This window comes from Curcuma longa, chromosome 1, assembly GCF_044706935.1.
Source record: "Curcuma longa cultivar G26 ecotype Majalengka, Jawa Barat chromosome 1, ITB_CL_G26_1.1, whole genome shotgun sequence".
Classification (NCBI taxonomy): domain Eukaryota; kingdom Viridiplantae; phylum Streptophyta; class Magnoliopsida; order Zingiberales; family Zingiberaceae; genus Curcuma; species Curcuma longa.
The window spans coordinates 27,487,678-27,506,354 of NC_133861.1; the positions used below are offsets into that span (position 1 = coordinate 27,487,678).

At 35.6% G+C, this 18,677-nt stretch overlaps 1 protein-coding gene across 1 annotated transcript; it reads right to left on the reverse strand.

Moving 5' to 3' along the window:
- Positions 1-12,136: 12,136 nt before the first annotated feature.
- Positions 12,137-16,233, reverse strand: LOC141843417 (uncharacterized). Its single transcript, XM_074731510.1, has 7 exons — positions 16,101-16,233; positions 13,148-13,447; positions 13,027-13,070; positions 12,868-12,921; positions 12,546-12,678; positions 12,411-12,470; positions 12,137-12,210 (listed from the first exon to the last, which is right to left on the reverse strand). The coding sequence occupies exons 1-6, from the start codon at positions 16,231-16,233 to the stop codon at positions 12,436-12,438; spliced, it is 699 nt and encodes a 232-aa protein (XP_074587611.1). The 3' UTR covers positions 12,137-12,210; positions 12,411-12,435.
- Positions 16,234-18,677: the final 2,444 nt, after the last annotated feature.

The window sequence follows — 18,677 nt, forward strand, 5'->3', positions numbered from 1 at the left end:
AAAATGATAATCCAACCTAATGTAAGCGATGACATTATCACAATTGAGTTACCTGATGCGAATGAGGAGAGCAACAGGAAATCACCCAAAGTTTGCAAGCATTCTTTGATGAAAAAAGGTTCAAAAAAACTTTAGAGGATATGTGATAGATATAAAGACTTTGATATTAGACACTAGGAGAGAAGAAGTTATCAAATAAGGTCTATTTGTAAAGTGTGGTCTTGTGCTTGGAGAATTATTGTTAGAGGGTCTGGAAATTTTCGTATCACTGCGTTTGACAAATTGCACACATATTCATTATCTATGAGAAAAGGTAGAGACCATAATAACTGCACTAGTTCTTGGATTGCTAATGAAATTCAAGAATAAGTCATGATTAGTGAGAAGTACACTCCAAAGATGATTATAGTAGACATTCAAAAAAGATTTGGAGTAACAATATCATATCAGAAACCATTAAGAGTTAAACTAAAAGCAATGACTAATGTGCATGGGGATTATATTGAATCGTACAATAATCTGTATGCATTTACTAGAGAATTAAATATTGAAGATAATATGACAATGGAGCACATAAGGTCCACACATGATGGTCATTTTCAATGTGTCTTCTAGTCTTTTGAGGCTTGTATCTGTGCATTTGTTGAATTCCTACGTCTAGTTATTGGTATTGATGTTTGCCACCTTACAGGGAAGTATCCTAGAGTTCTTATGATGGCAACTGGTATGGATTGGTAGAATGGATTATTCCCAATAGCTTTTGTAGTTGCAGAAATTAAGGGTAGGCTTACTTGGGAATGGTTATTGTCTGAACTTCAAAATGAGATAATAAGGGATAAATGCATATCAATTATAAGTGATAAAAATGTTAAGTCTAGCCCGATATGTTGTGCGTGTTTATATGTTTCACAAACATGCACAGTGAAAAAAAGATAATAATTAAAATTAATTATTACAACACTCACAATACACACATGCAGGATACAACATGTACATGACATAATTGAAAATTAAAACTTTTAGAATATTAATTTATTCTAGGTATACTTGAAGGATGTCGTGGAATGGGATTGACATCAATCTAGCAGCTCTATTAAAGTTCCACCTTTATTTATCGGTGATCAATTCACACCAAGCTCTTGTCTGGACTACTTCCAAAGCCACGAGATGTGTCAGCCCATCTTTGGTACTAGCTGACGATCGATAACAGTCCATATGAGAGAAAACCTTAATATCGAAAACACGTAACAACACTTGTCGCGACTGTTTTTCAGAGCTTTCTAACTATCGCCGACAATCGTATTCCTGACGTATATTTCGGTGGTCAACCTTTTTATTGGACAAATGGTAGGAACTCTTTCCGATGAAGATGGAACAAAATCTGATCGCTTTACAAGCTCCCAGCGACAAATCCCTGGCAGCGGCTTCAGCAGCCACTCAAGAACTCTGGCAACAACTCCAGTGCTCCGACAGCGACTTCACAAGTCGCCCGCCATGGACAGCGATCTTCTGACAGCAACTTCATAAGTCGTTGACCATGGAAGGCAAGCTCCAACAGCTTCACAAGCCGCTGGCCTTGGGACAACGAGTTCCGGTCAGTAGCTATAGTAGCTCTAGCGGTGGTACAAGGCTAAGGGGCAAGCTCCGACAACTGTTGCTGGTGTTTCCCATGTGGTCTTCACCTTGAGGAGGTTGGAGGTGGCAGCACACTCGTTTTCTCCCTTCACCGATGGTCGGTCATGGTCCTTGTTGCTGGCTGTAAACGAGAGTAGTCTCATGGGGAGAAGTCAATCGGAGGTAAGCAACCACAATCCTCTTTCTCATGCGGCCAGCAACCTTCGCTTGAGAGATGTCGGTAAGGGAGAGGAATACCCGATCGGGCGACGTCGAGATCGAGAGAGGAAAATGGGGTTTGGGGTTCCCTCGCACGAGAAGAAGGTTGTGGCTAGGGGTTTTTGATCGAGGCCAAGGAAATCACAATCCTTTGATGGTTGGCCAAAAATCGCGATCAAAAAGGAGGCACCAAGCAGTTGGGAAGGAAGAACACGATTAGGGGTTTTCCTTCACGCGACCACCGTCTCTTGGGAGAGACTGGTGTTGGAGACGACGCACGATCGGGAGACAACACAAGTCACAATCGCGAGACAACACAAGTCACGATCAGGACAGCATTCTCACGGGCACACGCAATTCCACCTCCCCTAAAATCCTATTTCTCGCAATTCTCACGAGGCGAAAACTAAAGGAAAACCCCCTTAACGATTTTTAGGGTTACTATAGCATTTATAAAAGATGGTTAAAAGATGGATGATTGTGATTAAACCTAGTTTCAATCTCAATCGTCTATTCCTCTTTTAACATTATATCTCATACAATATCTCTTATTAGGTTTGGATCCAATCCAGAACCCCATCTCTTAGCTCAATATCAAAAACCCATTTGTCGATTAACTTATGTTTGGTTCAAAATCAAACCAAGTTGGTCCAATTTAATTCATCACCAAATTATTTGGTTCAATAACCAAAATACCTCCAATTAGAACCAAATCAATTTAGTTCTTTTCATCTTCATAAGACGATGCTCATCATCACTTCCGATCTGCCAAAATCTCTTTCATTAGAACCAAATCAATTTCGTTCATTTCATCTTCATAAGATGAAGTACATCATTTTTATCTTATGTCCGGTCCAACTAGACTTTATTTCTCTCATTCTAAGAATCTAATTCTCAAACTCATTTTAAATTCTTCAAAAAAACTTGTAGTGCATGTGACCCAATAGGTTTTTGGCTATGTTGGTCATCTGTAATTAACCATTAATTATAGAACGGTTATGGGTGACATCTAGTAGTACATCATAACCGTAATTGATCGAAAAATTAACGACTGATTTCAGAACCATCTTTGAACCCTTCAGCAGCTATAATAAAATGTGTCTCATTCCTTTCATCATTTTATACTCGTTTAGTTTGGGACATGATCTATATGTGTCAGTTCCCACTAGGTTGACTATGTCACACCTAGCCCAAGCTTGCTTTCTTGTTCTATGGATTCAAGTTACTTATACATGTGTCCAAGAGTATGATACTTTTGATATGCAATGCTTTGGCCAAAGACTTCAACTAACAATCTTAACAAGCGCCCGCAGAATATACATATCTTTTTTTAAGGAGCGGTGAATCCTTTGTGAGCTATCCAAACACCTTCAGACATTTTGACTTACACCAAATTATTCCAGGTCCACACCTCCTTGGAGATGTTTGCTTAAGATGTCAAAGTATAAGCCTCCATGACTAAGATGACTTGAATACGATAAGTCAAAGGAAACTCGCACTTAAGCTACACTGAGATCTTTATTGACATATCTCTATATGCATAGAACCATATGAAGTCTTATGGTAGTTTACTCCAATGAACTAGTTACTTTAACTAACATCCACGTTTAACTCTCAATATCCAACGTTTCCAGCCAGTGAGACCAACTGTTTGGTAAACCAATGAGTTTAAAATGTGCTAGTCTCAATAGAATCGATGACGTCTGTGCTCATCAATTCATCGACTAGGGATAATTTTAATACATTCATAATTGCACATATAGAGATGCTCACTAGTTGTGATCAAGTCACAAATTCTCTAATGCTATGAATCGTATTGCGGACATTCAATAGATGAGTTTAAGATCCAAAATACATAGAAAATGTGCACTCAAATAGTGAATTTCTATTTATCCAATAAATAATACAACAATAAGGTGATTGCCTTAGGACACCTCTTAAATATAACAAGAAATCCCAGCATACTATATGTGTTAAGGATGTATTTCCAAAGTCACACCACGGTTACTGTCCTGTACACCTATCCAAGAACTTAGTATCATATTGTAAAGATAGAGAAGCTGCAAAGTTGCTATGGGTTATGCAGCATGAGCATGCAACTATGCTCACTTATAATTAGTGCATTGATACAATGAAGATGTACCACACTGAGAGTTATGAGTGGGTTGCGAAAGTGGAGAAGGAGACATAGGCTAATGCTTACTTTTCTAGATGCATGTTTCACATGTTATCTACTAATGATTCAAAGTGCATGAACATAATTCTAAAGCCTACACGTGAATTGCTAATCAATGGCATGATAGCATACACCAGAAGAAAATTATCTGAATGGTTTCATTTTCGTAAGTGAACTAGTTAAAAATTAATAATGAGGATGACTCCCTATGTCAAAGATCTACTAAAAAGGTACAATAGTTGGGGCATGCGTTATAGTATTCACCCTTGTTCCAATACAAAATTCCAAGTAAGCACCAGTACTAGTATTTATGTCATTGATTTATTTGAAAGACATTATACTTGTCGTAAGTTTGACATTTATGGTTTTCCATGTTTTCATGCAATGTGTGCAATTGGGCATGCACATCTAGATCCTTATAACTATTGTGAAGATTACTATTTGCTATTATACTACAGAAATACATACAATGATGTTATATATGGAACTAGAAGTAAGGAGTATTGGATACTTCGATCCACTGATCCCCATCTGCTCCCTCCTAGATGTCCTGTACAATTAGGAAGATGACGAAAGGCACGCATTGAAAGTAGACAGTGGCAAAATTTAGAAAAGGTGTACAAGGTGTTCATTGCTAGATCATAATTGTCGATCTTGTGGGAATCCTTCATTAGTTTGAATACAAGGTTATAATAAAATTCTTTGCATTGTGTATGATGGTTACAATGAACTTAGTATCATTTTGTATGAGGTTTGAAATATATAAGTAAATATTATGATGGTTATGATGAAATTCTGAGTATTTTGTATGAAGTTTGAAGGGAGTAAGTAAATATTTGATGCATGTAATCTGACTGAGCTATACACTTACAATATAAAATGCGCCTATTATACATTTACATTTTCAATATTTAAATATTTTTAGTGTTCAATTATAGTTTCATTTTCATATCGATCATGGCTGATACATAGAAGAATTGAACAAATTCATGTTGTAACAGTTAAGATTAAGTAGATGCTACAACGTGATTGAAGAATTCAAGTTCACATTGTAGTAGTTATGATTACGTAGTTGCTACAACGTCAAGTCAAGTTCACGTTGTAGTAGCTATGGTTTCGTAGCTGCTACAACGTTAAATCTGTGTTGTAGCAATTACAATTCTATAGCTACAACGTGATTGAACAAGTCAAGTTTATGTAGTAGCAGTTACAAGTCCGTAGTTGTTACAATGTGATTGAATAAGTCAAGTTCGTGTTGTAGCAGCATAGTTACATAGCTGCTATAACACTTCAACATTATTGAATAAGTTAATTTCGTGTTGTATCAGTTATGATTCCGTAGCTACTATAACATGATTGAACAAGTCATGTCTATGTTATAACAATTACGGAACCGTAGCTACTACAACGTGATTAAACAATTCAAGTATGCATTGTAGCATCTAAGGTTCATAGCTGGTACAACATTCAGTCTATGTTGTAGTAGCTATGGAACCATAGTTGGCTGGCTATACAACGTGATTGAACAAGTCAAGTCTGTGATGTAACAGTTACGATTCTATAGCTGCTACAATATGATTGAAAAAGTCAAGTCTGTGTTGTAGCAACTATGGTTCTATAGCTGCTAAACGCCAAGTCTGTGTTGTAACAGCTACAGAATCGTAGCTGCTTCAACGTGATTTAACAAATCAAGTCCGCGTTGTAGCAGCTAAGGTTCCGTGGTTGTTACAACATCAAATCTGTGTTGTAGTAGCTACGTAGCAACTACGGTTTCGTAAATGCTACAACGTGATTGAACAAGTCAAGTCCGCATTATAGCAACTATGGTTCCATAGCTATTGTAATGTCAAGTCTGTGTTGTAGCAACTATGATTCAATAGCTACTATAATGTCAAGTCTATGTTGCAGCAGCTATGGTTCAATGTCTACTACAACGTATTTAATAAGTCAAGAACCCCTTTGTAGTAGCTACGATTCCGTAACTACTACAACGTCAAGTCTGTGTTATTGCAGTTACGATTCAGTAACTGCTACAATGTGATCTAACAAGTCCAGAATCCCTTTGTAGTAACTACGGTTCCATAGCTGCTATAATGTCAATTAGTGTTATAGTAGCTATGATTTACTAGCTGCTACAACATGATTTAACAAGTTAAGAACCTCTTTGTAGCAACTATGATTTCACAGCTGCTACAACATCAAGTCTGTGTTGTAGCAGCTATGGTTCCATAGCTGTTACAACATCAAGTCTGTGTTATAGCAGCTATGGTTCAGTAGCTGCTACAACAAATGTGTGTCTGATAATCTGAAAGTGTTTTACTTGAAATTCTATAAAATTGTATAAAGAATACTATTTGAAACTAAAAACAATACTCATGTGAAACACCAATAATAAGTTGTTGATTAAAATTTGATCCAACCAAAATAATATCATAACAATAACATCAAACTGCTTTTTTTTTTTTACAAACATACATTTTGAATCTTGTCATTGATCTTTTAGAGATCAATGAATAAGGCCATTAGATACATTAAAAATTCTTGTTCAATTTTTGTCTGTTATAATTTTATGTCCAACCCTAAATCTATAAGCTTTCATTCATATTGTCCGAATTCAGTTAATCTATGAAATATCAAACTCTTAGCATAGCACATCATAAAAAAAAACACAATTTATCTTGCAAAATACAGTTTTTTAACTTTTAAGAATTTACTTACTATCAGGAATATGGAACATAAATAAATATATATGATTTAACTTTTGTTGGGCCATTTATGAATCTCATTAAACTCTTTTAACATTAAAGATGCTAACCTTGGATGTCAGTTGTCAAAGTATGATAAGTGCATACTCTTAAAAAATAACATTGCACATAAATGACATTAGTAATCAATACATATCAAAAGCTTTTTGTAATAGAATATAGAATTAAATACTTATAGTTTTATTAAATTGGCATTCCTTGATGCATTTGACCAATAGATGTCAGTGACCATCTTGATTATTAAGAGGACAAAAAATATATTTAATGGTCTTATCTTTGTCAATTTTCATACTTTATTGAAATGCTTGGGCATGCATTATTGAAAACATATCATGTGTAAAGAAAATTAATTATAAGTGGAATATATAAGAAAAATTAGAATTAGTTCAATTAGTCAAATACTTACATCAAACTCAATCCTACAAAATATGGATGGGTAGTATGGTGTGTCAGAGGTTTCGACTTCATTTACTATAATTATAAAATATGCATTTATGCAATCGTCATGGGTGTATTGAGTCTAATCAAATACTATCAAGAAAGATTTCATATCTAATCAAAAAGTTAAGTTAGACCATACTGAAAGCAATGTAGCCCTACATAAATAAAAATATATGATGAATTATAAAATAAAAAAGAAAACTATCACTATTATTACTATAGAATAATATTCACAACTGCTACATTTGTAGCATCTATGGAAATTGTATGTAATATAGCAACTTCTAGACATATAGGTGGTTTTGGTAAATTTTCACACTGATAGTAAATTTAACATTCAAATGTATTATTCTCAATACATCATGTAAGTCATGAAAATAATATTATCCTTGTTTTAACAATACACTTATTGAGACATAAACAAATCACTCATCATTGTCTTATACAATTATGCTTTCAACTAACTCACTTTAATTGATTGAACTTCAATAATGCATTTGCTACTACAACATCTTTATTCTTCTTAAAATATGCTTTTGCTTGTTGAATAAATACATAGACAAACCTGTCATTGAGGAATTAACAATAAAAGAATTAACTATAGTCAACCGTATCTTCAAGACTTTGGATTTTTCACTGTCAATCTCAATATAACTTGAATTTGGTAAGACTATGGTAGATTTGTTTGATGGGATAGGGATTTTTCACTATCAATCACTCACTATACTGAACAATCTCCTTCCTTTTCTCTTTTCCCTTAGTTGTCTTTTGTGCATTGTAGCATACTATCAGCTCTCTTTCTTTTAGGTGCTTGTTCAAATTTAGAAGTCGGTAGTGGCCCAATACTCTTTCTAGCACAACTCTTTATCCTTGTATTTCTTGGCGAATTATGCCCTATGACCTCTTTATCTGGGTTAGGGGTTGCTCGGGGCTTTTTTGATACCTTGTTTTGCAACAGACTTTAGAGCATTGCTATTTTATTTTCTTGTTCAACTATAATTCTGTCATTTATAAATAATATTCTATCCTTTTCAACTATAGTCTTGTCTTTCTCAACAATGCTAATTTCACAATTAGTAGCACTCTTCTCTAGTAAATTAACAAGTTCTCTTATTTTTGTCTCCTTCTCTATAATTAGCTCATCCCTAGATGCAACCAAAATATGTATCTTAGCAAGTTTTTGATCTTTTAATTTGCATAATTGTCATTCAATTTGCTCTTGAACATCCTCTATTATATGCTCCTGAACATCATCTGCACCTTGATCCTGAACATCCTCTGCTTGCTCAAGAAAAGACACAGTGCCAAAGTTCTGTGCAATTTGATCATCAATTTACTCTACAACTACATTTGGGAACCAGTTGATAGCAGATGTTCCTTTAAATCTGATAGAATTAAATCAACTTTTATTTTTAATGAAGGTAGTTGTTCAATCACGTTCTTTATTTTTGTTTCTATGTGGGAGGCTATCCACTTTTATTGACATATTCTTGGAAGGACATGGTTCTTGTATGACTATGATTATGACATGTTCACACATCCAAACCTACAATATAGTTAGAATGATTATAAATTTTGAATGAATGACATACATAAATGAAGTTATAGTAAAATTTAACAACTTACAGTAAGTAGTTATAAAAATTCTTTCAGCATTGAAGTTTGATTTCCCTCTAGGTCCTCTAGGTTGGGATATGAGAGCATCACACCAATGACCTCCATTTGCGGGGTCATATAGTCATAAACAACCTTACATTAATTATATCTACTTAAATTTTTAAAGACATCTATACAATCAATTAGTGATAGTACCTAGATAACTAAACCTACAATATAGTTAGAATGATTATAAATTTTGAATGAATGACATACATAAATGAAGTTATAGTAAAATTTAACAACTTACAGTAAGTAGTTATAAAAATTCTTTCAGCATTGAAGTTTGATTTCCCTCTAGGTCCTCTAGGTTGGGCATTTATGAGAGCATCACACCAATGACCTCCATCTGTGGGGTCATATAGTCATAAACAACCTTACATTAATTATATCTACTTAAATTTTTAAAGACATCTATACAATCAATTAGTGATAGTACTAGTAGTCTAGATATACTTCTAATACTAGAAAATAACATGCAAATAAAAAAATAAAAATAAAAAATAAAAAGTTGACCAAAAAGATTCAGATGATTGTTTAACGATATTAATTAGTTTATTCTCTGATTTCTTTTTTGAACAATCCTGATCTAAGAAATGTTAAAGGTAGAGTGGGGTAGAGCTGACATTCAAATGTAAAGTAACTTTATCGCCGCAGTTTGGAAGTCCTAGAATCAATACAACATCTTTTCTTGTGAATCTAATTTTCTGATTTTGAATGATGAAACACTTAGTTTGATAGCTCCAATTGTCAAACATATTTTGTACAAGATCTCTAATGTTTGCTTTATCCAATATGTCTAGGACATAGGCAAATGGGCTTCTACTTATAAACTCAATCTGTCGGTCATTTGGTTGTATTGATGATACGAAGGACTTAAATTGGAGGACGTACTTTTCCATTGTATTTTCCTACAATATGCACGAGAAGAAGAGCTTCTGTGGGAGGTTGAAGAACTAGACATCATTTAATTATGTAAAACAAATACTTAATATCTTAGTGATACATTACAATGTTAGTTTTAAATAATAAAATGATATATTAGCTAGTTCTATTAAGGATAGCATGTTGTAGCAGCTACAAAATTGTAGCTGCTATAACATTTGGGTATGTGGTCTAAGCTTCGTAGCTATTACAATATGATTAGGCCAGAATGTTATAGCAACTATGATTTCGTAACTGTTATAATGTGCTAAGATCAAATTTTATAGTGCTACAACGTGCTTAGAACATAATTTAGAATGTTATAGCAGTTACAATTTCGTAGTTACTACAACACTATATTTGTTACAACAATGACAGATGGATATCAACTACAGAGGAGGAAGATGTTCTGGAAACTCGAATGAGAATTGAATTTACAATAAAAATCTAAACTCTAAATACATACAAGGAGAAAAGTCTAACTAAACCTTAAACTAGAAATACTGAAATACATACAACAGAGAGGAAGCTTATGCAAAGGCTGACAGGCGATGTGGTGGAGTTGATCGGTGAAGATGGTGAAGGACGAACGAGGGAGTTGATCGAATGAGGGTTCGAAATGTTTGTGTTTTTCGAGATACACAAAATGTATTAAATTTTTTCCCCTCGTCCAATCAAGCCTAAAATCCTGAATCTTCGTCCCACCCGATTTAGGATTTTAATATGAATTGGTCTGCAAACTAACCAAACTTGGCTGAACAGTGGATTGAGAACATAAGGGTAATTATACAATGGGATGGGACACCATTTTGATAAAAAAAACGATATCAACGATACTATAAATAAACAGCACCTTTTTCACTTTTGTCCAAAAAAACATCCACCTTTATATGCCCTAAAAGAATTTTCATTTTCATTTTTTACCTTGCTTAAGCATCCTTTTGTAAGAAGACTTTGTTATGTGTATACCTTTGTGTAGGCAATGTTGCTATTGTAAATGTAGATATCGGCTTATGCCCCCGAGGCCAGGGTACGATGATAAGAGGCATGGTGTTTTTTTTTTTCAAAACAAGCAAGTTTAAAACTCACACAACTCATGCATGCGACGTTTGAACTAGTGATGTTGGGATGTCACGTTAAGAGTCATCTCACTTTCTGGATTTACTTAATGAGTGGAATATAGAACCGAACCGTCCACCTCAGAATTAGTCGATGTAATCTAGAAACCTAGTATAAAAAATATCGATATTAGAACATGCCCAAAGCTGTGATGCGATAGTAAAAAATAGGACGAACTCCCTAGGCAACGGGAGTTCAAATGTCACCCAAGACACATTACATTTGGAGAATTTGAAAAACTTATAATGTTGAACCGTTCGTCGGAACTCATCTATGCTTCTCAATTCATCCTAATGATCGATGAAAATTTTTTCACAAAATCAAATCAAATCTTAAGAGCTAGATATCTGAATTATCAAAATAAAAATATAAATATCAACACACAACCTCTTGTTTGTGAAGGGGACCTCAGTATGACCACAAAGAAAGCCGATAATCATCAGTAGAAAAGAAAGGACTCGCCATTTATAAGGGAGGATATAAAGGATCAACGAGAATGAAATAAAGGTCTCATAATTAAGAACGAAGTGCAAAGGAGACTTATGGTCAAACACAAAGGGCATATTATGTAGGCTCCATAGCCACAAGGTAGAGTGTTTGCAATCTCAAAAGGTAAGAGGCTAGCAAATACAAGGAATACAACTTAATTTATGATTAGGTATAAAATCATTGCACATAATTTTTGAATGCATCAAATATTGAACTTCAAGAATATATATTTTTTTAACAAAACAAAAGACTCTGAATGATGATTTTCTATCACCTCTTTCAAGTAACAATAAGAAAGAAAACTGATTTCCAAAGTAGAGTAATGAATGGATCTTTCACAGACATCAAACTCGCTCTATAGCTATCACAGAAAAACCAACAAACAATTGCAAAAAAGGAAATAAATATATATACAAATTGTGTGTTTGACTCTATTCTGCCTCGGCTATTCTGAACCATCAAAACAAGGTTTAATTCACACTGTTTTGCTTCAAAAAGCTTACTCATTTACTTCAGTCTTTGATCAGGAGATCCAATGCTTACAAATGAAATTAACACAGGTTTTTACCAAACATAAGCATTTGTCCATTTGGTTACACACATCAACTTGATCTCAATGCTTACTTGATTGCTTGCTATCGAACACAAGGTGGTCATTGATGGCGATTTGCATGGCCTTCTCAACCTTGCATACTGCAAGAAACCTACCATTTAAACCCCGAAGAGTCCAAACTACTCAAGTAGAAGTTTGGAGATTATCCTGAAGAAGTTCCCCTGGTTTCTGCCCAGCCAGTGTAAATCCTGAAACTGAAGGTGGAATAATGAAACCAGAGAAAAATACTCACAAATGGTGTTTTTGAAACTGAATCAAACTGACTGATTGATCAGTTACTTCAAAAATTAGAAGGCAATCTAGTACGGTTGAAATAATGATGACATCAAAGTGTTGAACAATATAGACATCATAGTGTTGAAGTGTAAAAAGAAAAAAAAAAAAATTGAGTCACCTTTACATATGATGTGCCTATGATCTCAACAAGCATCTTCATGACTCCCATCTCCAGACTCTGGATGTCCACAGAAATTGAAGAAACTTATTACTGTTTTGCACAAAGACTTAACAAGGGAAATTAACAATTTACCATGTATGGCTTCCAAGATCTCTTCTTTGTAAACACCAAGAGGTGAACCATGGACAGACAAGATCATCTCGCCATTCTTTGGTAACCTTAAGGTCTTGGGTGTCATGCCATAAGATAACCGGTTACTAGTTGCCTATGATTCACACCATTAGGATATTAGAAAGGGACATGTCAGAATTGGAAACACAGGTGGGATGTTTTTGTTATAGACTTTAAAAGACATGATCCAAAAGGAAAGGTTGCATCTTGCATACACCTAAAAATAATATTGTCCAAGGTGAACCTTCAAGCTAAAAAGAAAACATGAGTATGAAGAACAAACCCCAGGAGTTTTTAATGTCTCTCGTCTTCCTCTTTCAGATGGCTCACTGAAACCCTAAAATAGAGAATGTATGCACTAGTGTTAACTATTTACGCATAAGTGACGAGATTGAGAGGTTTCTGGAGTTGAAAAAAAAGTATAGATGAATGTCTGACATACAAGATTACTCATCCATTGGTTTCCAGCCCCCAGAGTCTTCTTTGCTGTGAAAAGGCATCCAACAGCACAAATTATATGGACGGTCTCAGATAGACAACATAACAAAGAAAGGCATTCCAACCTGGGTCAACTGAAAACTGCAGATCACTCATTGATGGTATAGTGAAAATATTGCTAACTGAAGCACGATCATATTTGCCACCTTCATAGTAACTCTCGTTGCTGTTCCATTGCAGCTCAAAAATATTATATTTCTTATTCATGATTAGAGTTGCATTTGGCAAATTTTCTTGAAAAAACTTGATTGCAGGAGTGTCCAATTGATCTTTGCTGAAGTACGATGGAAGCAGGCGCACCCATGAAAGCAAGCTTCCAGTCTCCACTTCACAATTAGCTTTTGTTGCAGCAATTCTCCTCTCAACTGTGAAGTTCCAAAGAACAAAAGATCAACATCAGAAAAAATATTTTGTGATCAAGGGACACAAGAAGCATCTGCACCTAGACATACTGAACTACAAGTCACAATAACAGGAGGATATAATCAACTCACAAGCATATGGATTGTGAAGAAAAATCAAAGATTTATCAAACCAATGGAAACAACAACAAAAAAAAATAACAATACAAGTTACACATGATGTAGTAAATGTTGTAGTCATTGTAGCTTTTTTCCTTCGGGTGGTGAGCTCATCGTCTCATTGGTGGCTCGATACACTGGGATTATCGGTATGGTGATATGGATTGTGTCTCTTCAATTTGTCGACACACCCAGTTTGGTAGTTGAAGAAGCGCCTTTTCCTTTCATGTAGCCAAGTCACCATTTCAAGGTAGTCATCTCTAACATATAGTCATTAGACTTTATCAACACACTCCTTTGGACAATTGTCACACCCTTTTAGGTAAGTCATTTCGAACATGTAATCATTAAACTTTGTCGATGCACACCCCTTAAGGTAAATCATAAAGGTCGAGGTGAGTGTTGGACTCTTTTTCTTTAAGACGATAGTGTTTGTCAATAATCATCCCAAGATACAACGACCTTCTTCTCAAAATAAAAGCATAGTAAATTTTGAGACTTGATGAACTTTCGTCGCCTTAGAACACATAAAAAGGAGAAGGAAAATTCAAGAGGAAAATCATAACTTGAGAATTAAGAACTGAGTTGATTTAAATGGTTAAAGGTATTAGTTCCTCCCTTGTGATCAAGCTTAATCACGAGTTTTGATGTTTGGCAAAGGATAAAGTTATCAATTCGTATCTAACATACTATTTGAGTGATAAGTTTGGATGTGTCAATTTGATTATCTTAGATCAAGTAGATTGGAATGGAAGGCAATAACTTGGATTGAGATAAGTCTTAAATCGCGGATATCATGGGTTAAGTGTGGAGCCGGAGTTAGGCTTGGAACTCAAACATGATCATCAAGCTTGGATGAAGACCTAAAGATACATAATCTTGTGATCTTAAATGTTTCAAGGCTCTAGGGTGGACTACGAGGTTGTAGGGTCACTTAGACGAGGCACTTGGGTCCTTTTTGGTCAACCAAACAATAAGCTTTGGTCCAGCTAAATGCTGGTTGACCAGAAGCTTTCTTGTGGTAGTCCAAATTCAAACCATAGATTCCCATGACCACATTAATGTTCGGTCAACCTAGGAGGTTTATTTGGTTGACCTATAGGTAAATCATAAGCTTGTCCTAATCAACCTAGCTTAAGCAATTAGTTCTTTTTGAGAGTCATTAAAGCCTTGATTTAAGAGGATTTTTGGGAGCTTTGAACATAAGGTCTTACATGAAAAATACTCTCATCAATGCTCCATCATTCTTAGGTTTTCAAAGCAACTAATAAGCTCACATATTGATTGGAGGCCTCGTCCTTCATCTTTGAAGCACTCTAAGTAACATCCTTCTCACCTAGGATTTAAATATATCTTCCCACTTGTTATGGGTGAAGCTTTCATGCTTGCAAAAATCCCATTTATTTGGGTAAGGGTTTTATCTTCAACTTGTAAAGGATAACCTCATTGTATCTTGTGAAGGGTTGTTTAATAGATTTACAAGAAGTGATGCACCTTATGTGTCATATGCTATGAAGTAATCCCTAAACCATGTTATATATTTGTGTTAGTATTGTTAATTTTATTTTGAACTTCTTTGCAAGGATTTATCTAGAGTTGGTTATTTACCATCTCCCCTCTCCCCTCCACCCCCCCCCCCCCCCCCCCCCCCCCCCCCCCCCCCCCCCCCCCCCCAAACACACAAACAAAAAGAGTGACCCTTCTATCATTGTTAATGCAAATGCAACAGTAGCAGGGAGTGTCATCCCTCACCTTAATCAATTGGTCAAAATTGCACCCTCCTTTCCTTTCCTTTGCACTCCCTTTAGGGTAAACAAAGCTAAATAAAATGTCAATGTTAAAGAAGTTAAACTAATAGATAATACACAAAGCTTTGTAACACACTAATATTTAAAATTAAAATTATTATGCAAAGTAGAAGAGCCAGGTTAAGGATGGTAATAAATACAATTTGAATTTGACGAGTGCCAAGTGCCAATGTACTTAAACAAGTCTGATTCAAGTGTCTTACTTACCTACAAAAAGGTAGGAGAGTCCTCTAGAAGCAATTTGGATCCTGAATGAATGCAGGATCTTTAGAGTTATGTATAGGGAAATCACGCTCATGCATTCACGTTTAGATGTACCCATTCAGTTACTCGTTACAATGAAACAGGTATTGGCTTTTCTGCATCAAAAAGGGAATGTAGAATTCCACATAACTTCCATCCATGTCGAACTGTTTTCATTATATGTGTAGTTAAAGAACTACCATATGGATTCAGTATACCAACAATACTGATTCGATGTCCAAAGGCATTTCAGACAACCAAATAATACAAACCGCAAACTGAAAAAATACCTCACTTTGCCATCTTCCATATTACAAAAATCTTCAGCATTGGTATAGACATGGAACTTTCTTAACAAGAAGATATAGAAAAAAATGATATCACGGATTCTGATCATTTCTTCCAAAAGAAAATTTATAAGAATAACCAAAGATACGAATCGGTACCTTCCCGTTTATTGAAAGCCCGTTGTCGCTCCTTAAATTGCATGGTGCCATTCTCGATCGGAGCGACATTTTCATCAGCCTTCGTCCTCAAAGGAGATTTTTTGACAGCTTTTTTCCTGCCCTTCTTCGGCATCGGAACGCAGTAGCAAATGAACTGCCCTAAGCTTGGTGTTCCAAGAAAAAAAAAGGCAAATGGAGTTTGGGAAAGAAGTGTCTCCGATAACAAAAGGTACGACTTTTCCTCTATAACAGAACGGATCTGGACGTAAGAAAAGAACAAGAACGAGAGTCCGCCGCCGCTCACTTCCACAGTTCCACCGTCCTCCGTCGCGGCCGCCTCAAGCCGGGGGAAGAGGAAGAATCCTCCGGATCTGGCTTTCGATCCGAATTCCTACCGTGGGTTCAAAATTTTGGGGGGAAAAGGGAATTTAGGGCTCGATTTGAACATCCAATTTTGTTTAATAAGTTTTACGTACCCGATACATTTCTACCCAAGAGCCAGATCTCAGTCCTTTGCTGCATGTCCCACTTGAGTCCCACGATCTGACTAATTGCACGGCGGGTAGAAATATAACATTTTTACCAAAGAAAATTGTTTTTTCAAAAACCAAATTATACTCTCAAATTAATTATTTATCAATTAAAACTTAAATAATAGGAAATTAAGATGTAAGAGTTTCTAGTTTAGCCATTTTAAGTTGGAAGATAATTAAAATATAATTTGTGTACTAGAGCTTTATGCCAGAATATTGGATCGTACATTTGAGTAGTGATAGTATAATGTAGCCTTCGATCTAGAGCACTTGACCGCCCACATATTATTGTGGTAGTGCAGAGGCCGTGGTCAGTGTTTATCATGTCTTCCACCGATCATGAGGGCTTTGAGCTCATACGTTAAATAACATATGCAACGATATATTTTGAGGAGATTGTTAGCCTATATGTGTAATATTATTATACTCTGATGATATTGACTTCCGTTGTTCACTTTTTAATTGCTTATATACATGTTGATACTGATTATAATATTTAATCATGTTGAGATTATACTGGTGATGATTTATATATAGCTTGATTAAATAACAAGGATTGAGAAGTTATCATAATTGATGATAATAACTGATAATTAAGTTGAGATACAAAATTCATACATAAAAATATTATCTGATTCCAAACAATGATAACTGAAGATAATGATATATAGATATATATTATGTATAAATGGAGAACTCTAAGAAGAACTTAGAGGGCGTTTGGTTTGAAATTTTTTTTTCTATTTTCTATTTTCTATTTTTTATTTTCTATTTTTCTGTTTTCTAATTTAGTTTTTAGAAAATAGAAAATGCGTTTAGTATGATATATTATTTTATATTTTCTAGAAAAGACAATTAAAAAATACGTTTGGTTTATTAATATGAAAAATTATCTTATTCATGGAAAAGAAAAAAACATACATGAAGCAGATCAAATCTAACCTTCTAATATGCAATATATATGGATTAATTGATGAAAGCCTAGTAATTACTGGTTAATCCACAATTATCACTAACACCCACTCCATCGCAACATTCACTCGAGGAAAACAAATATGAAATATCCACGGCGTTGGGAGGTGACAACGACGGCGGCAGCGATGACGACAACTTATTCTAAGTGTCGTGAAGGAGCGTGGCGTTGACTGACCCTGATCCGACGGTCGTGGAACGCATCACACCACACGCTGTTGCCGCTGCTCTTCCCCTGCCGCCGGGGAAACGAATTGCGATCAAGTCGGCGTTTTTGTCTGGAAGCAAAGAGTGTGTAGCTGGCGCTTTGATTGAACTAGGCTCATCAATTGTTTGGGAATCGATCGATCTCTTGTGGAACTGAGCGAAAATTGGACTCTTAAAACAAGGCAATTACAGGATGAATTTTTGACACAATGAGGGTGTTCTATGATGTTCAAGTATCAAGGTCGAACGAAAGGATGATTTCTTTTGCTTACTGTGGTTGCGTTTTATAGGAGCACCCATGGCTGGACGATGGGGAGTTAAATGTGTCGCGTCCCTCGTGGTAGGATTACTGCTATTCTGGTACCTTGTAGGTGTCGGCGGTGATCTCCGTTAAGCACAAGCCAGGGAGTAGCGCTTGTAGAAGAGTTACGTCAAGAGGGATTAATCATGTTTAAGGAGAAAGAGATTGATCAATCATGGTCAAAGAAAAAGGAACAACATGTTGGAATCGGAGAGGAGTGGGAAAATCGTAGAAAAAAATGAAGCGGAAAAGGGGTTTTTCTGGATCACAAGGGAGAACAAAACGTCAACGGAGGAAGGAAATGGAAGGGAAAGACGGATGAAGAATCTTACCTCCAGTTGCTTTTGGATGACCTTTGCCAGCTAGAAGAAAAGGGTGACAGAGAAGGCTAACCGGCTCCTCGACGAAGAAGGGCGCTCCTCGACGGAGAAGGGCCGCAGAAAGAAAAGGGCGACGGGGCAACGAACGAGGGAAGCAGCGATGCAACTGGAGAGAAAAGGATTACTGTAGCCGTATTTTTACATTTTCTATGTATCTGTTACAGTTTCTATTCTCCACAGAAAA